Genomic DNA, 23,838 nt, shown 5'->3' with positions numbered 1-23,838 from the left:
TCTGTTAATAAGAGAAAGAAGAGCAGGAGAAAGACGAAAAGGAGTAACAGTCTGTTTGAAAATTTTTAAACTTCTAAACTGCTTCAAAAATGACTCGTCTTATCTTTATTACCTTTAGTTGAAGAAAATGGTAAATCATGATTCATGCAGATACAAAAATAATCATGTGATATGAGAGAACCAAACAGATGTTATTACTGGTTGAGAAGAAAAGCCAAAAAAGAGCACAAAATTGTATGATGTAAAGGAACGTCAAGATGAACTGCAAATGGGGACAAAACTGGATTTTCCAGAAGGGAGGAAATAATTAAAATCACTACCAAACAGGACATTATTTACCTATCTATTAGTTACCTGTAACTGATAAATAATTGAAAACTAGTTCAAAGACAATGAACAGAGCAAGAATTAATAACCTGGAAGAATATGCTGTAGATAGTGCAGTTTTCTATTGAAACACACACACAAAATTCTACAGTGATCGCCTATCACTGTAAATGCAGCGAAAAGGTACAAAAGGTAGCTGGGTACTAAAGGGGGTTACGTTGTACTCAATGTCACTTTTTTTTAATATTTGCGAAGAACACCCCCCCAAAAAAGTAATGTTTTATTGATCTACTCCTGGCTTTACTTTTATCACTTCCCCCATGTTCCCAATTTCAGTTTTAATTACTTCTTTCTCTATAATATATGCAAAGGAAGACTAAGGGACCAACAAGCAATTTGGTGTAAAATCAAAAAGAGTAAATACATAGCAATAAGAAAAGAATAAAAACACATACAGTTATGAATATGTTCTGAACTCAAAATACTCTACTTTGGGGAAATAAGCTTAACTAAAATAGCCTTTCCTAACTACAAAAAGAAAATGGCAGAAATTAAATCAAGTAAAGTGTTTTTGGGGGTCAGTGATCCATTGCAAATTGACCATCATGAGCTATAAAGGAACCCAATATTAAGTAACACTAGACTGGTTTGGGCTATGTATTGGTTTATTTGGTTGGTTGATTAGATGTTTGTTCTGTTGCACTTTTATGGACTCCAGAGACTCCTACTTTACCCAATACCTTCAAGGATAAAAGCTAAAGGAATGAAAATGAATGGGAGCTTAAGTGATTTAGAAAAAGACCAAAATATATTTTGAAATCTCATTTTATACAGACAAACATACATAGATTATGTTGACAAATGACAAATGATCAGCCTTTTTAAATGGCTGATTTAGATTAGTATAGAATTGATTTGAACACTTTGTGTCACCGGAATAAGGCAGAAGGATGAGGGCCAACAAAATCATCATTAGAGATTATGTGGTTGCCCAGGTGGATTTTCAGGTCTTAAGGGGGGCTACAGTGACCTTTCAGTATTTTTCATGTAACTTGTAGATCCTTTAAATCTGTTATTTACAAGATGTGTGTTGGGGGGGGGGATTTAACATATTTTATTTTACTATTACCAAATGGAGTTATACCTCTCATAGGAATCGTATGAGAAACCATTACATCCATTTCTCAGCCTGCAAATACAGTTTTAAACTACCCAATAAATAGGGAGGATATCTGGAATGGGATGATAAATACTTATCACAAATGGCTATGTCCATGGCAGGCATTGCTAACTGAGCCCAGCATTCTTTAGCATTCAGCTGGGATGTGTTCTCAGAATCATTTATTTAATACAAGGCTCCGGTCAGCTTCTGCTACTAAGCCATCGGAGTTGGCAGGCAAGTTTAAACCTATTTGCAACCACTGACTTAGATGATCAATAACTGATTTTATACCACAGAGATCAGAGCTAGAAGAACCAGTAAATCCAACACCTGACCGGGAAAGAATACGAGTTCTATCTTCTATGTTTTCACAAACAGCTTTTTATTGGTTTCACATTGCCTTGGTTGAAGGTCCATTTGGTGTTCTAACAATTATTACTGAATCCCACAGAGGCTCCTGCAGGGGTCTTGGAGGAGCACCCTAGGAAACTTGAAATAGCAAGAACTCAAGTGATGGTAAGTAGGTAAATCTGACAATGCTTAATTGGTCAACATCTATATTTAGCTTCTCACAATGGGAGACCACCTCCTCTAAAACCACTCAATTTGAAATTTAGTAGTTTCTCTTCATAGGTATTTTTCTTTCAAACTGCAGTCAGAGCCTGTCTGATGTTGTCAGATATCGCCACGTGAAGTCAGGCTCGTATTACCACCCTGTTGCTAAATTCTCCCTGAATCACCGGGCGTCACAACACACCGGCTTCTCTCTCATACTGTGAGAAACATGGGTATCTACGTTGATTTACTGGCACCCCCTTTTGAATCCCTCTTTCTTTTTTTTTTTTTTAAGACGTATTTACTTGTTTGAGAGAGAGAGAGAGAGTGCGCCTGTGCATAAGCAGGGGGGAGGGGCAGAGGGAGAGGGAGAAGCAGACTCCCCAGTGAGCAGGGAGCCCAATGCGGAGCTTGATCCCAGGACCCCTGGATCATGACCTGAGCGGAAGGCAGATGCTTAACCAACTGAGCCACCCAGGCACCCCCCTCTTTTTTCATAGTATTGCATAGCAACTCAACACATAGTTATGCTTTTCATCCTCATTTTTCATTTCTAAATATAATTCTTAAATTTTATACATGTACATTTTGGCTCATGATGGTTTTCTTTTCTGTTCATGTTCATTTTCATGTTCATTTTTCACTCTGCCATTCCCCAACAATTACAGTGAGGTGTTAATCTGTGGGCCAATCATAAACTGAGGGTAGTGACACAGGGAACATCCAAGCTGGATGGTGCCAGTGACTTAAATTATGTATTCTATTTCATAAGACATATGCTGCTAGCCTCCTCCCTATAAAATAATTCTGTCCTTGGTGTTTCCCTGGAGATTAGCCTCAAGGCCCTTTCTTTTTTTCTTTTCAATTTTGTAACATGAGGGGTACCTGGGTGGCTCAGTCAGTTAAGCCTTTGCCTTCAGCTCGGGTCATGATCTCAGGGTCCTGGGATCGAGCCCTGCGACGGGCTTCCTGCTCAGTGGGGAGTCTGTTCCTTCCCCTGCCTCTTGCCCACCCTCGACCCCATGCTCATTCTCTCTCTCTCTCTCTCTCAAATAAATAAATCTTCAAAAAAATTTTGTAATGTATTTAAATCCCCTACTTACATCAGCAGTCCTTGAAACCCTAGCACTTTCCTCCTTTCTGTCCATTTTTCTTGTCTTCTGTTCCCTTCCTTCTTCAAAGATTTGTAAATATGTGGAATGTGCTAGAACTGGTACGTAGAAGAGAGGATAGAGTACTGACATTCAGGGCTTCTTAGTCCTGTGGAGAAAACAGATATCCAAAAAATAATTAGAATTGAGGCACTATTATAAGTATTGTTATAGTAAAAACTTTAAAATGCTCTGTGGAGGCCAAGCAGAAGGAATGCTTACACAAAATCTAGATACATCAGAGAAAACCTTGGTTTTTATTTTTTGGTTTTATCATCTATACTATGATATTAAATTTCTAAAACATCATTTTAGGTTCAAGAGTATTTTTGTGTCTTTCTTCTTAATTCACCTCCAGTCTTCTTTCTCTTTCTCTTTCTCTCTGTATTAACCGTGTCTTTTATTGTCCACATTCTGATGTTTTGACGTCTGGAGACTCGCTGACCCTGGAGGGACTGCCCCTTCCAAAGGTAGCCAATTCCTAGAGATAAAAAAACAACTCACTCAAGACTGTACTTTGCAAATACAAATCAACCCATCCAGAGCCCAACCACCCCTCCATCAGGCTGTCACACTCTGGGCCACTACCTACCTACCCTAATCACCCTAGGCTCAGTGCCAGACGACGAAGGACAGCCCCTCTACACTGAAATTATTCAAACTAGCCACTCCTAAACCTGCCTATCCTGCTGTGCCCATCCTTCTGAAGAAACCACAATAGAGGTTCTCGCCCACAGTTTTCCCTCTCCTTCCATCTCCTACCAGAAGGTGGTACTTCCCCGTGTGGGCGCCTCCATGGCATGGTGTGTTCTTGCCTCTCAGGAACGGAGAACAACTATGGCAGTAATTTTCTAATCTATTTGTCCTGCTATATCTCAGGTTTTCTACTAACATATTATATTTTAAAACACTTTCTCTGTCCCATTTTCTGTCCCCCTCCTACTTCCTGTCCTCTCTATTTCACTTTTGTTAGTATAGATTGATTTAAAAAAAAAAATCCTGTTATAAAAAAATATGGCTCTTCACACACAACACGTAATTCTCGTCAACTACTTCCCTTAAAGAGTACTCTATTCTTCATACTGTTCGTTAGAATGATAGAGAAGAAATCATCTCTTTTGCCAAAAACAAGTAAAAATATGACATATACTGATAGATGTTTAAACTTGATTTGTTTAATTTTTAAAAAGAAATTATATTTGAGCAGCTACTGTTTTAAAACTGAAAACCATAAATGAATCAAAGATCTTAATCTGTGAAGTTAACTAGACGCACACGAGCGTGTATGCGTGCATGCGTGTGCGCACACCCACACACCCACACCCACACACACACATGCACACACACAGTAGAGGTGAGTCATCGGTGGATGTTACAATGGAGGGAATGTGTTCAATCCCTTTAAATGAAGCAGATACAAAGATGAACTCCTGACTTCCTCTGTTGTAGAATTCTCGGTCTGGAAAATCACGGTCTGTTAAGGAAAGAAAAAAATTGAAAACACTTATTCGGCTTCCATTCTAAGACATTAGCTAACACACCAAGTGTTTTATGTACAAATAGCTATAAATTGAGATAAAAAAAAAAACAGAAACAAAACAAAGAAAAACCCACAAAACAACACAACTAAAACAAGCAGGAAAAAACTGACTTCTGCATTACATGCAAAGATCCCCTCTGGATACCCCCGCCTGCTGGTATTGAAAAACAAATACAGTCTAGCAATTCCAGAAAGAACCCATTAAGCCCAGCGAGTGTCTCACTACCCATTGGCATCAAAAGTTCAAGAGCCCTCAAGCTCCTTCCTTAAACACTTCCTTAAAAAGAGCAATGAACTGAGAAATCTCGACTGGGGCCAAGGATTCTACAGAGGTTCAGAAGCAACTTACGGCAGACTTGCCCACCAGTGCCACAGTTCATTAAGGGGTTTTGACTTCAAGTGAAGTCAACAAGAAAATACCACCACTCTTCTCATGTGAAATGGAAAGAATGTGAGTGATCAAGCATCATTAAAATAAAAAGAAGCTAAAAATAAGTCTCCATGACCGAACAGCCACTTGCAACCTGAAACATACACTTGGCCATATCTTACCTTGTAAAGCACATCAGGCAAAGAGCATTCATTATTGTGAAGGGCCAGTGCTCTACTTCATCATCAGTCAGGCTGAGCCCTAGCCTGAATCGACAAGCACAAGTGAGTTTGATGGGATTCAGTAGTTTAAAAAAAAAAAAAAAGCAACCTGGAAGAGAAGGAAGAGGGGGGCTTGTAGGTCTTACCCAAGTTTTAGCTTTATTAGCCATGTGGCTTTAAGTGAGTAATTTAGTCTCCATGCCTGTTACTTCACATATAAATGAGATTAAAAACTAGTTCACTGCCTTCTTCACTGTATATAAAAGTATGTTGTAAACTGGTTGGTTCTATAGAATTGACAGCTTTCTTATCTACAGTTTATGAAAATAAAATCAGATTATTTGGATTTACAGGAGAAATACATTATACCAAATATAACTAAATATATCGAGTTTCATATTTTTGTTCAGATCGCTATCACAAGGCTAGGTAAACAACTGTTTCTTGAGTTATTACCTAATGATCAAGTTATCATTCTAGCATATCACTAAAGTACACACTCACTCACCTACTTTGCTCCCTTAATAATACCTAAAGGATATCTTTGCCTTTACTGTTCTCTTTTAGTGCTCACAGGATGTCCACCCCTAATATCCTTCAGCCATCCAACTTCGGTGAAACCTTTCACAGACACTCGTCAAATTCAGCCAGCAGACATGAGGAGACCACTCTGGATGTGTTTTCTCTAACCAGATGTCCGCTCTAGCTACACTGACCAAAACTGCAGGTCTTGAACGATCATGATCCTTTCTTTGGAACTGTAAGAGAATTTAAACTTCATTATTGATTAAGTAATTTTTAAACTAATTTTTATCATCATTAATCTTCCCCAAATGATAAATGAATAAACAGACTTTAAGCCTCGTGTGGGTGATGGCCTGGTGAGACCAAAGAAAATACCCCCAGACGGCAATCGAGACATAGGTTGACTGGGGGAACAGGGACTCCAGGAGTGACTGACTAGACAAGGCATCCCCTGCCAGGATCTACGTGCAGCAAGATTATGTATCATAGTAACTCTCAGTGGCCCATCCCCCTCCCTGCATGACCAGCATTTCCAAGGAGAATAAAGCCTGCCACCTGGACACTCTTCGTTAGAAGGGAGATGCTCTGGGTTGGCCACCGGGGGAGCCCCTGACCTTGAACACTAAATGACATGTTCTTCTGCACATTATGCTTGATGGGAAGAGAGAGGGAAGACAGGGTCTTTACATTTTCAAGATAGTGATTAACAGGGGCATTCAAGATACGCTTGCACAAACTCATATATCATAGAGTTGTTACGTCTCTTAAGTCATCCCCCGCCCCAGCTTTTCATTGTGGAGTTCAGATATACAGAAAAGTTGGAAGGATAGTACAATGGTCACCAATGTACATACCACTTAGATTCAAACTTTGCTTATATTTTGCCATGTTTATCATGTGTATATTATGTACCATGTTTTCTAATAAACTATTTGAGAGTAAAGTTTAGATACCATGATATTTTATCCCTAAATACTTCAACCATGCATCTCCTGAAAAAGTTATTTTTCTTACTAAGCTGCAATTTCATTAGCATGTAAGAAAACTAACATTTTTCCTCATATTTCCTAATAGTCTATATCAAATTTCCTCAAACACAAAATGCCTTTTATACCTTTTATATTTTTTTTTTGCATTCCTAATTTTGCACAGAATTAAACCTTTTATACTCAAAAAAATCCAAGGGTCCAACCAGGGTTTACATATTGCAATCGGCTGCTTTGCTTTTTTATTTTCTTTTACTTTAGAATGGCCGTCCCCCTTACTTTTTTTTAATGACATTGACATCTTGAAGAGTTCAGGCCAGAGGTTCTTATAAACTAGAGGTAAAAGATTTATTTAGATTCAGGTAATTTTGGTGCACATTAGGGTAGGTTATTCCACTCCAAGTAATTTAAGGTTGATCCCTTGGTTAAGGTGGTAACCTCCTGATAACTGTACTGTAAAGGTGTATTTTCTCCTTTGTGTGATGTAAATATTCTACCTTGTAACAACTTTTCCATACTACTTTAGGCATACTCCAATAATCCCTTGCCTCAGCCAGTTATTTCATGGAGTCTTGCATAATGTTGATTTCTAATTCTATTCTTTCTTCTATATTTATTAGCTGTCTTTTTTTGGGGGGGGGAAGCTTTCTATTTTCAATTTGAACTGAGATATCTTTCCTCCCCAAGAGACAAAGTAAATGATTAATTCCTTCCCTTTAATAAGCAATTTTCAGAGTAAAGATTTAGTGGAAGATTTACCTCCAAGGGTGGCAAATGAGTTTTATTCTTTTGATTAGCAACTATTGGGTTCATAGATTTTAATTTGTTCAATGCTTTACAATCAGAGTCATTATTCTTTTTGATATTCAAATTATCACAAATTTGGCTAGTGGGAATCCCAGCAAGTTCAGTCTTTGAGTGTTTTCTTGTTTTCTGGAATGAGATACCCTAGGTTCCCCTGCTCCAGACTGACAATCACCTCTTTCTCCAAGAAGCCCTGGTTCCTTCTGGTGGGGAAACTAGGTATGGTCCTCAGTACTGGAGTGTCATTCCTTCATGAGCCATTTCAGTGAGCAGACCTAGGAAATACACGTTAAAAATCACAATTTTGTATCGAAATTTCTAATCTCTTTTATCTTCTTCCAAGTATATTGTTCAGAAAATGTGGATCCTAATAACATTATCATGGGTTTTTTTTATCCTAAAATATTTATAAAACAGTTTCAAATTAGCTAAACAAACAAAACTAGTAGCAATGAAACTAGTGAGGTCAGTTTTTCCCCTTAGAATATACTCCAGTAAGAAAGTACTATCAGAGTGAAAGGTATCTTGGAATTATTTTTTCCTCTGTGATTATGTTATGATTTACATATAGTTTTATTTTAGTTTATTTTCAGTTATGGGTTTGTCTTCCTCTTTGAATTTATTCAAGTTTTGAATATACAAAACATTTCTTATTTCTCTCCTTCCTTATTTATCCATATACATTGTACTGAACCTTGGTTCTTTTCCGTTTAAAATGCATTCTAGAGGGGTGCCTGGGTGGCTCAGTTGGTCAAGCATCTGACTCTTGGTTTCATCTCAGTTCATGATCACAGGGTGATAAGATGGAGCCCCACATTGGGCGCCAAGCTCAGCGCAGAGTCTGCTTGAGATTCTCTCTCTCCCTCTCCTTCTGCCCCTTCCCCTTCTCTCTCTCTCTCAAATAAATAAATAAATCTTAAAAACATGTGTTCTAGAGATCACTCAAAACTAGTTCATAGGAATATTTTATTCTTATTTTTATGACTTTGAGAACGCCATTCTGTGAATAATCCATAGTTTATTCAACAGTGATTAACACTGGATTTACTTCTAGTCTTTTGTTCCTAAAAAAGAATGTGTGTGATATATATAATGCATATTTGTGGTGGTGTATTTTCAGGGAAAGCAACAATAATATTAAGCAGAGTCAAGAGACAACTGAATACTTGGGGATAACAACTGCCCTGTACATTACACATACAATTTTAGCCTCTGATATATAAAACAGAGCTCGTAAAAGCCGAAAATTAAAAGTAACCACTCCCCAAAATTGATGAAAAGAAGTGGACAAAAATATGAATAAGTAATTCATAAGGAAAGAAAGACAAATGAGCTTAAACATATTTAAAAATGTTCTGTTTCCCTTATGATAAAAGAAATGAAGATTAAAATGCATAAGTCTGACAATATACTCTGGAGCACCTGTGAAAAAAAAACTCTCATGCCTTGATAGTAAGAATGCAAAGGTATACAACCCATTTAAAGGGGAATTTGGAAAATTTTTAATCATTCTGAACCAATGTTTGTTAGGTATCCCTCATGTAAGCAGCATAAAATTGAGCTTTGTTTGGGGAGCCCTCTAAAAGCCTTTTTTTTTAAGTGAATTAAGCCCACTTGCATTTATTCATAGGATTCATGCATTTAGCCTCATTTCTATTCTATTATTTTATTTTGAATATTTTCAGTGTATTATATTTATTGTGTTTTTCACTATTGGTTCTTTGTCTTTGTTTTTTAAAATTTGCTTTGCTTGGTATTTTAAAACATATATATATTTGTTTAAATGACTTTTACTAATAACTTAATATAATGCCCTCATTCAACCTTTTTTATTACTCAGTCCAATATTACTCCATTTGTTAGCATTAAATGGCATCTTTATTCTCTTGCACTGCCCGTGCAGCATTCACTGAGTTCCTCATACTTTCCCTTTGCCTCTTTCCTTTCTTCTCCAAGTTTTAAGTTGTGTTTGTTCCTTTCTTCAAGAGCTTATGGATTTATTCCACCCTCAGAACCACTTTTGTTTTAGGTTTATATTTATGGTAGAACATATTCAATACCCCACAGTTCTCTTGCGAATTTCCCCAATGATCATTTGGTTGACCCAAGCTCATCCTCCAGTTAATTCCTTGGGGAAAGCTTATGATTAGAATATTCCTGCCAATTTTAAACCGATTTTTCTATAGCCTTGATACTATAAGACGAATTTGCCTGGACATAAAATCTCTGGCTTTTTATTTTCTTTCTTGGATTTAAAATATTGCTCTTTTATGTTTACTTTTTATGTTCTCATTGAAAAGTCTCATGCCAAATGGATTATTTCCTTTGTTGATTATTTGGATTTTTAATGTTTGGTTTTGGTTTGCATGCACAGAGGAAATGTATTTAAATTTACTTTATTTATGTTTTGATTTTACTAGAATATGTCTCAGAATTGACCCATAGGTCTTATCTATCTGAATACATCTATTCAGATCTTATTTCATTTCTTTCATTGTATTGACAGAGTTTCTTTAAATATCCTTTTAAATATTTGTTCTGTCATCATTATTCTAGTCTTTGGCCACTCCAATTATATACACATTGGATCTTCTTTGCCTATTTTCTCAATTAGTAACTTTTTATGTGATCCCTGTTATCTTTTCTCTTATGTTACACTTAAGCCCTTTTTATTGGACTCTTATCTCCTTGACTGCATTGCTATTTTCTGTGCTACTTATTGTATTTTAATCATATGCTATTCTCCCCTGGTCATTTAATCAATACATTAATAATTAATTTAATATAGTCTGGTGTATATTCTAATATATTCTTATCTTTTCATGTTTTTCTTGAGTTTGATCATCTGTTTATATCTTCCTGTTTTTTAATTTCTATTTTGATTTGTCTAATTACATTTAATTTACAGTGTTGCATTATAGCTTTTTTTATGCCTTCTTTTGATTGTTGCTATTTCTAATATTTTTGTCTCATGTTGTGTTTTCTTCCTATATAAATTCCACATGGATATTAAATTTTCTTTATTTTAATTTATAGTTAGTTTTTATTGGAATAGTAGGCATTCCAAAGGGAGAAGTTGGTATGACTTATTTGGTTTCTTAGTTTAAGAGCATCTTCTTCTGTAGCTGTAGTAAAGTACAATTTCTTTAATTAAAAATAGCATCATTTTTGTTGATTTACTTCTGCATTCTTCTTAGTATGTTTTACTATGGAATTTAGCTACCATTGCCTCCTTCTTTCCCTTTACCTCCATCCTTCAAGAGGTACTCCTCTTTCCAAGATGGCTCCCTTTTCTACAGAACTGTTATTTTTTAGGACCACTCAGCCTATTTAATAATTCCAAACCTTTTCCCATTGCACTCCCTAGGAACCAGTACACTGCTCTACCAGCTTGCAGAATTGTTCTTGAAGTTTTTCAGACTCCGGGTACGACCCTTTCTTTCTAGGAATGAACTCTGGCTCGTGCTGTGTTCTATTAGCAGAACCTCACCAAACTCTCCTGTCTTCAACACAGTTGCTGCCTTTTTGCCAAACAGGCTCCAGAGATCACTCTGCTGGTTTAGGCCATTCAGTTTCTTCTTACATGTGAATCTAATTTCCCAGAATTCTCTTCCCTTAGTTACAGTGTAGTTATGGAGTATGGCTTTATTGAGTTTATATGGAGAGATTATAGTCTTCTGCCATCATTCTAATGATTCCATACTCTCAAGTCTCTTTTAATGTAGCTCAAACTCTTTCTTTCTTTCCTTTTTTTTTTTTTTTTTTGGAAACGGCGTTCACCTATTGAAGAAGCCAGAGCAGCTGTCATGAAGAAAGAAAATACCTTATGGAATGATCTGATTGTTTTTATTGTTTTGTTTGGCTTCTTTCTGGAGCACAATAAGAAAATTTCTTAGGGCCTTCATATCACTGTATTAATAGGCTCACACCTTCTCTCTTATACTCTACTAGTAGCAAAAAACAATTCCTTCAGTTCTTTATACAGAGCAGCTTCACTGTTTTTTGGTTGTGGTCTCATTTACAGCTATGTCCTGGGATCTCAACTTTTGCATAAAAGGGTTTATTATAAATATATTTCAAATCCTGAAAAGAGTCAATTCTATTCATGAGATCATTTTGGTAGCAGCTTCTTAATAATAATAATAGGTAACATGTATTGTTATGTTTTGTTATTGTTCTTGGTGGTGATGGTGGCAGTAGTAACTATTGTTAGTGCCAAGTCTATGCAACTGCTTTATACATTCCTAACACCTCTGTCGAATAGGTTATATTACATCATTTAATAAATAAAAAAAAACCGGAAGCACAGAAAATTTAAGTACTTTGTGCAAGGTTATGTAGAAGTTAAGTGGGAGGAATGCGGCAAAATTTAATTTTAGGCACTGTGGCTTTCTAGCTCTTCCCAACTCAGCCACTGGCATGTACTCCCTCTTCATAACATTCTCATTGTTACACAAGGATTACAAATCACTTTTTAGGATATGAATGTGTACTGAGAAGGGAAGGATATAACAGACATATATATGTCAATCTGATTGAAGAAAGCAAACTGTCAAGATCACATGTATATTAGTATAAGTTTTTAAAAACTTATCTGTAGGGGCACCTGGGTGGCTCAGATGGTTAAGCATCTGCCTTCAGCTCAAGTCATGATCTCAGGGTCCTGAGACTGAGCCCCATGTCAGGCTCCCAGCTCAGTGGGGAGTCTGCTTCTCCCTCTCCCTTTGCCTCTCCCCCAGTTTGTGCTCTCTCTGTCTCTCTCTCTCTCTCAAATGAATAAATAAAATCTTTAAAAAATTATCTTTAATGATTTGGGAACAAAGGTATTATAAAATGATATGGCTAATATTCTTTAAGCAGAGATTAAATTAAAAAATTAAATTTTAGTTTAAAATGATGATAATAAAAGTCTAATCCAGAGAAAAAGAACAGACAGAATAAAACTTTAAAGAACTAAATAAGAAAAAATATAAAGATATTTAGCAATGGGAGAAGCCTGTGGACCCAGGTAGTCTGTGAGATTGCAAATAATTTTGTGAGGACCCTGGGACATTTTCCAATGTCTTGTTGGGAGCAATATTACAGTGACAAGGTTAGGGCTGAGAGAGACTCTGTCTAGAGTTCTAGTTTTGAATAAGGAAAGGGTTAAGGTATAGACAGGGAGAGGTAGGGGGCCCCTGGCTGGGCTCTGAAACTATTCCTGGCAGGCAGAAGTGCTAAGCCAGAGTGAACAAGAGATAAAGAAACAGACCACCTGCCCTCCGATGGTCGATGGTTGGGAGTGTTTTTCTTTGGCGACTACAGTGTATCATAGGAAATGGCTAAACCTGAAAGAATTAAGTCATGAACGGTGTTATCAATAGTCCGTGCTCAAACCAAGACGGCACAAGAAACTCACTGCCACAAGTTTCCCAGTCAATTCTTAATGAAAGACTGCCACTAAAAGCCCTCCGTGGTCACCCATCAGGACCCCTCTCACTCTAGAGTTTTTTCTGTCTCCAGGTTTAATAAAACTCTATCACTTTGCTCACTCTCCTTTGTCCACAAGATTCATTCTTTGACTTCATGAAACAAGAACCCTGCGTTTCTGTAACAGTGTCACCTACTTTGACCGGGCAAATTACTTAATTTCTCTGTGCCTGAGTTCCCTAATCTGTCAACCAGTGAAATAACAGGATTGACCTGAGACTGAGGAGCTGAGGGCTGGTGCGTGCAGAGCACTCAGACGCATACCCGGTCCTAATAAACAAGCCGTGGTGGTTACAACCGTTTTCGGAGTCCACGCAGTTTATCAGGATGCCGACTCAACGGTGAACTCACTTTCATCTTTGGTTTCACGGTCCAGGCATCCACATCCCCTCAAATCCTGCTGTGCCCTGCTAAGGGAAAGTTGTGGAACTAAACAGAAAAATAAAGAACGTTACAAGTACACGCCGCTAAGGTCAGCACTGTCTCATTACTGAACTTAAACATATCACCCCCCGGCATTTTTTCCCAACCAGAAAGTCCTCCTCTCTTTCTTTTGCCTAGTTCTACGCTGTGTATGTTTGCAGACTTGGCTCAAGACCCATGACATTTGCCAGCATCCCAGTGCCCTCAATGCTGACTCTCAGAATTTGTTGTATTTGGTCTAGAAGTTAATAACGCATTCTACTGTCTTGTCTCATCTTTTTCATTTTATGTGTGTATTTCTGCTACCATTTCATGTATGTACATCTATTCTCTGCATTTGGAAAATAAACTCAGTGAGGTCATTTCAAACCTGTTTACAGTCCCTACAGCAGGGGTGAAATGCCACGTACTTGTAGGTGTTTAATAAATGACATTTATTTGTTCTTTTTTTTTTCCTAGTTTGAATAGAATCCGAAAAAGCTTGGAAATCTGGTACTCAGCTAGCCCCCCAATGCCTTCAGATTAGACTGAGCTCATCCCCTTTGCAGTTTCACAGTTCAGGATGTGTGACGTGTGAGGCCGAGATGTGGCTGCTCTCTGAAGAGCCAGTCCGAGATTTTCTGCCAAATCAACAGAGTGACGGGGTTTAGCAGCACGTTTTCTTTTTGATGCCACTGAGGAGAGTTGCTTCACTTCTGGGTCTGACTTTTGGTGTCATTTGAGAACTCACAACCCCATTCTTTTCGGGACATTGGTTCATCCTGGATCCTGAAAATGGTTTTGAGTTTCCAGATGCCAGTTTTTGAGGACTGAAACTCTCATCCTGCACACCTCTTAACTTTGGCTCCCATTCAATAAAAGAAAACTTCCTTAGATTTTTTTTGTTGTTGCGGCTGCAGTTATGATTTACAATGTAAGTTTTGTACAGAATGCAGTGTGCTTTCCTTAAATAAGGAGAACATAAATCAAGCTCAGATTTTATAGTGTTATTGACTACCATTCAGTTGTAATAGCCAACTCTACCCATATGGCCATTTGAGAGAAAGAGAAAGAGTGTGTGTGTGTGTGTGTGTGTGTGTGTGTGTGTGTGTGAGCGTGTACACATGCCCAAGGCATAGAGCAAAACTCAGAACTCAGCACGTCTAGTTAGCAAGTTCAGGTGGTGGGTTTATGGACTCAAATGTAGCAAGTTTCTTAAGTCCGTGCCCCAGTGCCAGCTCTGAGCTGATGTTATTCTTAAATAAAATGAAACAGTACAAGCCAGAAGCAAAATGTAACAGATTTGCCAGCTGTGAGCATACTGTTTACAGATTGAACTTGGGACCAAAACCGTTACACAGTATAATTTATGACAACTCAAGAAAATATGTTTTGACAAACAAAGGTCTTATTAAAAAAATAAGCAGGTGCAAAGGAGATCTTTCTTCTCAGTAGAGTGCAAACATTCTACAGTGCTTTCTCCCCTCTCCCAACCAGCTCAGTTTAGATTTGGTCAGAGTAGAGAATGGTTTTCTCTAGTAGGAACAAGCAGGACTTAGACATATATAAGGTATACATATCTTGATAGATGGATAGATAGATAGATAGGTCTTTATATATGTATGTCTTTATATGTATATGTCTTTATATGTATCTTTATATAAATTATTGCTTATAATTATAATTGCAATATATATATTTCTTCTGTGTTTCTGGGAACCACAGCCTCATTTTAAATGGTGCCGGGAAAATGATAAGGATTAAAAGCTTGATTATTTCCCATTGTCCTTGACTGTGAATTGTTTTTCAGTTTGGATAAACAGGATATATTTAGGCAGCTGAGCTGTACATGTCACTAAGTATTTTTTTAAAGAAGCTGTAAATTGTATTTGCAATAATCTTGAACTTAGGCGTGAGGCCATATAATAAAACAGGAAAGAGATCCTAGAGCAATTATAAGAATGATTCTGATAGTTTTCATCAATTATTTGGGTAGTTCATATATTGGTAGACATGTATTCAGTATATTAAAACTAGTTCTGGAGTGAAAATGTTGCTTTAGGAAATTGAACACAATTTTGTTTATTGCCTGCTATGATATCGCTACTGAGTGAAGCACAAGGAGAACAAACATTTATAAGATGCCACCTTTCTCTAAGTGGCTCAGCGTCTATTGGGTTATTTGTGTAAGTCCTTCATTCCACATTTCATATGCAGATCTTCTGTGACTTACCATGGGTTATGCCCTGATAAACCCATCATAAGTTGAAAATATTGTAAGTTAAAAGTGCATTTAATGCATTTAACCTACCAAACACCACGGCTTAGCCTACCCTACCTTAAACAAGCTCAGAGCGCTTACATTAACTTGTCATAGGGCAAAATCACCTAACGCCAAGGCTGTTTTATAGTAAAGCATTGACTGTCTCATGCAATGTATTGACTACTGCACTGAAAGTGAAGAACAGGATGGTGTATGGGTACAGATGGTTGTCAGTGTACCAACTGTTTACCCTATTGCCCATGGCTGACAGAGCTGCAGCCACTGCCCCTGCCCAGCATCACAGGAGAGGATCCCACTGCGTATCACTAGCCCAGGAAAAGATGCACATCCAAAATTCAAAGGATGGTTTCTACCGAATGTACAACACTTTTGCACCATTGTGAAGTTGCAAAATCATAAATTGAACCATTGTAAGTCGGGGACCACTGGTATACCCAAGAGTAAATCTTTAGAGAAGTCATAGAAGCATGTGATTTAAAGATAGTAGCCATCTTAATTGTTTAGGGACATGGATTAAAGAGAAGAGGGAAAACGTACAGCTGTACATAAAATTAAAGACATTCCTTTCTTCTATTCCTTTCTACACAGAGATAAAACATCTTGAAAAGAGAAAAATGTATTCTTTAAGATTTTATTTATTTGTCAGAGAGAGAGCACAAACAAAGGAGCGGCAGGCAGAGGGAGAAGCAGGCTCCTCGCTGAGCAGGAAACCGACGCAGGACTCGGTCCCAGGACCCTGGGACCATGACCTGAGCTAATGCAGATGCTTAACCAGCTGAGCCACCAGGCACCCCAGAAAAAACGTTTATTGCCGTCTTCATTATATGAGTTACTTGAATATGTTATTAAATAAATAAAGCCCTGGCTACAGTTGAGAAATAACTTAAGACCACCAGTTATGTTTGAATAGGATCAATGTCTTCCATGTTGCCGATACAGATGTCGGACAACTGAAATTCACTGTACATTTCCCAAAAACATTTTAATTCATAATCTCCCACTGTCTTTACTCTGCTGTAGAAGTCCTGTTAATCGTACAGTTCCTTCAAGAATTGAAGAAACGGAAAACACAGTATTGGAGGATGTCTTTTTACCTTACTTCGATCAAGTAATGCAGTCTACAGATATTGGAAATTCTAAAAATTAAAACAAATGTAATACTTTAAAGTTAAAAAATTAGCACCTAAAATTAAAAGTAAAAATTAGGGTAAACACATTTGCTGAAGAGTTATTTGATTCTTCACAGAAAATTTCAAGGTTTGGCAGTGTAGCAAACTGATTATACACGGTGTGAAGAGTAACAAAATCCCCACCCTTCCTACCAGAGAAAAAGTGTCATAAGATATCAAAGGTTCAGGTTAAAGCACTATTACAAGGCAAACGTATGTTACATTTCGCCTATAATTAGTATTTTAGTTGACATTAATTAAGAAAACAGTTGTCTAGGTTAAGCGTTTGCCTTCGGCTCAGGGCGTGATCCCGGTGTTATGGGATCGAGCCCCACATCGGGCTCCTCCGCTATAAGCCTGCTTCTTCCTCTCCCACTCCCCCTGCTTGAGTTCCCTCTCTCGCTGGCTGTCTCTGTCTCTGTCGAATAAATAAATAAAATCTTTTAAAAAAAAAAAAACAGTTGTCTATCTCATGCAGCATGAGATCACAAGATAAGCAGGCTTTGCAAGGAGAAGTGGTCCATGGCATTCAGTAATAATCTTGAAACATTTTGTTCCTATACATCATCTTGAGGATGTAACTTCCACCATATTGTAAGTATTAATGCTTTGAAGTAATTGTATCACTTCCTTAAATGTATTCAATAGGATGTAAATAGCATAGCAATTGGACACTCACCATCAACCATTTTAAGTCAATGCATGAACAATTTTATATTTTATTTGTACACTTCAAAATCATATTTTCATTTTACTTCCTCCACAAAATGCCATTCTAATATAATGTTTATATTTGAAAGTGTTATTGGGCATCTATAATATATTTCTTTGCAAGAACAACCAAATATATATATATCTTTTTTTTTCCTGTGAAACTAAGGTTCTAGGATGTCATAAAAAATTCATTTGGATTGAGGTTTATTATAATTATTGTTATTATACAATTATTCAAAACAAATAAATGCAAAACACTTTTTAACCTAAAAACAGAATGGAAAATGCATTTCTTAATGATATGGGTGGAAGTGGAGATTATGATCTCTTGATTAGAGGGGATTTTAAATTATCCTTTTAAGTGGTCTTTTTAAAATTTTATTTATTTTTTGAGAGAGAGAGCATGGGCTGGGGAAGGGCAGAGGGAGAGGGAGAAGCAGAGTCCCTGCTGAGCAGGAAGCATAACGCAGAGCTCCATCCCAGGGTCCTGGGATCATGACTGGAGCTGAGAGCAGATGCTTAACCAACTGAGCCACCCAGGTGCCCCTGGTGTTTGTTTTGTTTTGTTTTGTTTTTTTGGCAATGGACCATAGTAAGACTCTGGATGCGTGAAATGAAAGGGGGAAAGTAATATGGAATGTGGAGAAGAATTCACATTCCAGTTGTAGATACTCTGGGCAAATCATATGAAAACTAAAATTCTGGAAACTGATTCACTTAATATTATTCATACCAGGGTACCTCTAAGAGAATTTTCATGCACTCTGAGAGACAGGAATACCTTAATACCTCAGTTTGAAGTGTTGGCATAGGGTACAATCTAGGAAAGCATTCTGGAGACTTTTTTTGCTGGGAGTGGTTGGTATCAACTTAAGAGTATCTTAAATACAGATAGATTGAGAAAGGAGAGTGGTGCTGAACAGGAGGAAGGTCCACCAATGAAGAACTCAACAATATCACAATTTTACCACTTTTTACCCTACTTGCCTTGACTTCCCTGCATGTTTATCTATTTTGTACTCTTTTTTTTTAAGTTTTTATTTATTTATGAAAGAAAGCGCACGCACAAGCGGAGAGGGAGGGAGAGTGAGAAGCAGACTCCCTTGCTGAGCAGGGAGCCCAACGTGGGACTCGATCCCAGGACCCTGGGATCAGAACCTGAGCTGAAGGCAGATGCTTAACCAACTGAGCCACCCAGGCACCCTCCATTTTGTACTCTTAAGCAGGAAACAAATGAGTTCCTTGCAGTCCTTGAGAAGAGATTAAATGAAATAAGCCCAAATATGAAAGGGGAAACATAAAATAAGGGAAAATTCACCTCTTAGGGACATACTCTGGAAACCTTATTTAGAGAATCGTTTATTAGATTTAATGTTTGCTATCTGACCTTATTTTTTCTTCGGCTAAAAGGAATACCAGAGGGCTTCAAATTCCATCATTTATCTTATGTCTTGTCACAACTAGACTTAATTATCTTTCCGTCAATTATTTTAAAACCACTTTGCCCTCCAGCCTTGTATGTAAGCTGTGTTGGCATGGTTACCCAACACATTATTCCAAGTGTATTGATCGTATAACTCTTCAAAGCAATAAATTCCTTTTCTAATACCAGTCGAATCAAGATTCAAAATGATAGACCATGATATCAGTTTCTGGGTATAGAAATTCATTACCATGATGAGCTTTTTGAAACTAATGGCTAATTTCTCTAAATGGCTATTAAAGATTCAACAGAAAATATTAAAGAGGGAACACACAGGAGGCACCAAGTCTTACAGACAGCTGAATTAATAATGGTCCAAAGGATGTCTTTTATAAACATATCAACTGTCAAAACCAGCATTCCCCCAAAAGCCCTGGGCTCAATTCTAAAGCAAATATTCTTTCAAGCTAGGAGTACTAGGTTTGTACATGCCTGATTTATCCTTGCGCTAAATTTGCCCTCAAATTTTGCCTTTTTAGGACAAAAAAACAGGTCTTAGAAGTGTATTTTCTGGAAGAGGTATGGAAGGTTGGGAGATATAATTGTTGCCAGGATCAGGTATTTTTATTAAGCAAAATATAAAGAAAAGAAATGATCTGGGGCGCCTGGGTAGCGCAGTCGTTAAGCATCTGCCTCCAGCTCAGGGCGTGATCCCGGCGTTTCAGGATCGAGTCCCACATCGGGCTCCTCCACTGGGAGCCTGCTTCTTCCTCTCCACTCCCCTGCTGTGTTCCCTCTCTCGCTGGCTGTCTCTCTGTCACATAAATAAATAAAATCTTAAAAAAAAAAAAGAAAGAAAGAAATGATCCTTTTCAAACAACATTGCACAGGTAAAGAACCCAGGTTGGGAACTAATGTCCTAACTCAACAGCTATGCCACTGCAGTCCTGTCTCATGGTTTCTCTGCATCTCAATTATTTTATGTAGAGCACTGGTTTTCATTTGGGAGTGGTTTGCCCCCACAGGGGACACTAGCAATGTTTAGAGACATTCTTGGTTGTCCCAACTTTGGAGAGAAGTTACTACTGGCATCTAGAGGATGGAGACTAGGGATGCGCCTATACATCCTACAATGAACAGGACAGTCCCTACAAGCAAGAAGTATCTCGCCCAACATCTCTACTGTCCTAAGACAGAGAAACCCTGATAGGGAGGATAGACAGGTTCAACCAACCCTGCTTGTACTGAGGATTTACTAGAAGATAAAAGAGAAAAGGATATGAATATTTTAGGAATCCATAAAATTATATAATTGATGGTGTTATTATCATAGTATTTTGTTCCCGTTTCCCCTTAGAATTCCTTCCTCCTGACAAAGAGCCCACTGCCCTCATAGTTCACCCTTTCCAGGATGTGTCAGCCCCTTCCATCCAGCTCCCTGTTCAGGTCCTTCTCTTTAGAGCCTGGCTCTCCTTTCCAAATTTCCGTGCTTCATTAAAAAATACACTTATTAAAAGACAGCATGGTACTGGCACAAAAACAGACACATAGACCAATGGAACAGAATAGAGAGCCCAGAAATGGACCCTCGGCTCTTTGGGCAACTAATATTTGATAAAGCAGGAAAAAACATCCGGTGGGAAAAAGACAGTCTCTTCAATAAATGGTGCTGGGAAAATTGGACAGCTACATGCAAAAGAATGAAACTTGACCACTATCTCACACCATACACAAAAATAAACTCCAAATGGATGAAAGACCTCAATGTGAGACAGGAATCTATCAAAATTCTAGAGGAGAACATAGGCAACAACCTCTACGACATCGGCCAAAGCAACCTTTTTCATGACACATCCCCAAAGGCAAGAGAAACAAAAGATAAAATGAATTTATGGGACTTCATCAAGATTAAAAGTTTCTGCACAGCCAAGGAAACAGTCAGAAAAACTAAGAGGCAGCCCACGGAATGGGAGAATATATTTGCAAATGACACTACAGATAAAGGACTGGTATTCAAGATCTACAAAGAACTTCTCAAACTCAATACACGAGAAACAAATAAACAAATCAAAAAATGGGCAGAAGATATGAACAGACACTTTTCCAATGAAGACATACAAATGGCTAACAGACACATGAAAAAATGTTCAAAATCATTAGCCATCAAGGAAATTCAAATCAAAACCACACTGAGATACCACCTTACGCCAGTTAGAATGGCAAAAATAGACAAGGCAAGAAACAACAATTGTTGGAGAGGATGTGGAGAAAGGGGATCCCTCCTACATTGTTGGTGGGAATGCAAGTTGGTACAGCCACTCTGGAAAACAGTGTGGAGGTCCCTTAAAAAGTTAAAAATTGAGCTACCCTATGATCCAGCCATTGCACTACTGGGTATTTACCCCAAAGATACAGACGTAGTGAAGAGAAGGGCCATATGCACCCCAATGTTCATAGCAGCAATGTCCACAATAGCTAAATCGTGGAAGGAGCCGAGATGCCCTTCAACAGATGACTGGATTAAGAAGTTGTGGTCCATATATACAATGGAATATTACTCAGCTATCAGAAAGAACGAGTTCTCAACATTTGCTACAACATGGACAGCACTGGAGGAGATAATGCTAAGTGAAATAAGTCAAGCAGAGAAAGACAACTATCATATGATTTCTCTCATCTATGGAACATAAGAACTAGGATGATCAGTAGGGGAAGAAAGGGATAAAGAAAGGGGGGGGTAATCAGAAGGGGGAATGAAGCATGAGAGACTATGGACTATGAGAAACAAACTGAGGACTTCAGAGGGGAGGGGGGTGGGGGAATGGGATAGACTGGTGATGGGTAGTAAGGAGGGCACGTATTGCATGGCGCACTGGGTGTTATACACAACTAATGAATCATCGAGCCTTACATCGGAAACCGGGGATGTACTGTATGGTGGCTAACATAATATAATAAAAAATCATTAAAAAAAAAAAAAGAAGAAGAACATTTATCATTAAAAAAAAATACACTTATTAAATGTTCTAGTTTCTCTGGATATTTTTTGATAATTAAGTCTTCTGAGAAACTGCTTTGAATTGATGATTCAAAATATAATTGTTATTAATAGTTTAATATGTATCCAAATGGAGTAAAATTTTTTAGACATGAAGAGAGTCTAGGTATCATTTTTTTGCAGTGATTTTCTAAATGCAGGTGGTAGAATCCTAAAGTTCTGGGGAAGCATCACAATGGAAACAATGGGGGGAGGGCAAGAGAAAAAGCAGAACAGCCTTCCTCCTAAGTCTTCTGCCCTCTTTCTCATTAAAATGACTCAACTTTTCCTTATTTGACATATTGTGGCCTTTCACAAACTTTAATTTGACAAAAAGAGTTCCACTAATAAGTAAATACCCCAGAAAGCCACTAATCTCATCTGTTTCCTTTTTATAAAGAAGCAACCTGAGGCTCCAGGAGTCTCAGAGATGGATAACAAGAGGTGAGAAATACAATAAATCACAGAACCAGGTTTTCTGACTCCCAGTCCAATGACCTTTCCAATCTGCCATGTTGGCTCGTAGATAATGACTGCATTTGAACATGAGGCTTTCATGGCCTAATGCAGAACAAATGAGTCATGTGAGATTTTTTGGGTGAGCAGTGAGACACGCATTTCCGAGCAGTCTTTTAGTGCCTTCAAATTACACACAGCATCTCCTGACCCTGCCAATAGTCTGGATTAGGAAGTCAAGCTATCTTAATATGGAATAAATTAACTCCCTGCTTCTTCCTTCTTCTTTCCCAATCATTCCTTTTTGTGACAAAGGAATGGACACAGTCAGGCCTCCCATGTTTGTCTGCATCATGTGTCCCTGAACCAACCGTCTCATAAAAATCACCCGGGCAACCATGTTGTTGTAGAGCTACCAGGGTCTATGCCTCACAAGCAGAGTCAGAATCTCCAGGGCTGGGGGCCCAGAAATCTGTATTTTGGCTTGGCAATCACTAACCAGTACCACATACCATCAATTAGTTAAAAATGGAAGTTTTTAAGCTGGGAGAAGTAAATAGCTGATTTGACCCACCTTTGATATTGTCGTTGAATCCAATAATTGTTCTAGTATGTATTATGTATTGACTGAGCTATATAAAGGACATATCTCACCCTGCAGAGATGTCCATGAAGCTGCCAATGTGTCCTTCTCCACAGCTGGCTCAGTCCCAGATGGAGCGACCGGGGCACATGCTACCCCTCCTTTTGGCATGCCTCCTATGGGATTTAAAGCCTCTAACCACAAATTCTGAGCATCCATATGGCACTTTATATCTGTACAATGTGTTATATTCATTTTTATTGGTCATTTCTGAAAATAACTCTCCAAAGTACATTCGTGTCATCACCTTAGATGACAGATGAAGAAACAGAACCACGTGCAAGGTCTGGGTCACAGAGCAGGGACAAGACTCATTCTGTTTCCAGGCTTTAGCTGCTTCCACCTAATCTACCCTGCATTGCTTGGCTGGGTAGCCTCTACTTGCCTGTCTAGATCCATTCTCCTCTGTCTGGGGATGCTCACCTATGTCAATGGATTCCTTTACCTCTGTTTTACATTTGAATTTGGCTATTGCAGAAAAATGGGGAAAAAATCACAGGGATGGAGAAAATGATGGTTGAAGCATTTATTTTCCCAGTTCTCTTTCTAGGGGTGCATAAGAACAGCTGCAACCCTGGACCAAAAGTCACTGCTCCTTTC

General features: G+C 38.1%; 1 protein-coding gene across 7 annotated transcripts in view; it reads right to left on the bottom strand.

Annotated features, from left to right (window-relative positions):
• Window positions 1–23,838, bottom strand: part of LOC123787403 (uncharacterized) — a 426,574-nt gene that overhangs the window by 18,561 nt on the left and 384,175 nt on the right. For 5 of the 7 annotated variants that reach the window (XR_015727625.1, XR_015727626.1, XM_087869793.1 and 2 more), the window contains 5 exons: window positions 13,375–13,539; window positions 5,288–7,916; window positions 4,541–4,669; window positions 3,548–3,676; window positions 3,148–3,304 (listed from right to left, as the gene is read on the bottom strand). Coding sequence is in view for 5 of the 7 variants with exons in the window: in XM_087869793.1 (XP_087725919.1) it covers window positions 3,148–3,288 (141 nt within the window). In the remaining 2 variants the exon portion in view is untranslated. The remainder of the gene's footprint in view (window positions 1–3,147; window positions 3,305–3,547; window positions 3,677–4,540; window positions 4,670–5,287; window positions 7,917–13,374; window positions 13,540–23,838) is intronic. The other 2 variants (XM_087869790.1, XM_087869791.1) reach the window with 2 other exon arrangements.

The sequence above is a fragment of the Ursus americanus genome, chromosome 19 (assembly GCF_024610735.1).
Source record: "Ursus americanus isolate L20-20 chromosome 19, mUrsAme1.1.p, whole genome shotgun sequence".
Lineage (NCBI taxonomy): Eukaryota > Metazoa > Chordata > Mammalia > Carnivora > Ursidae > Ursus > Ursus americanus.
The sequence above is the reverse complement of the archived record's forward strand: the minus strand, read 5'-3'. Positions and strand labels throughout refer to the sequence as shown.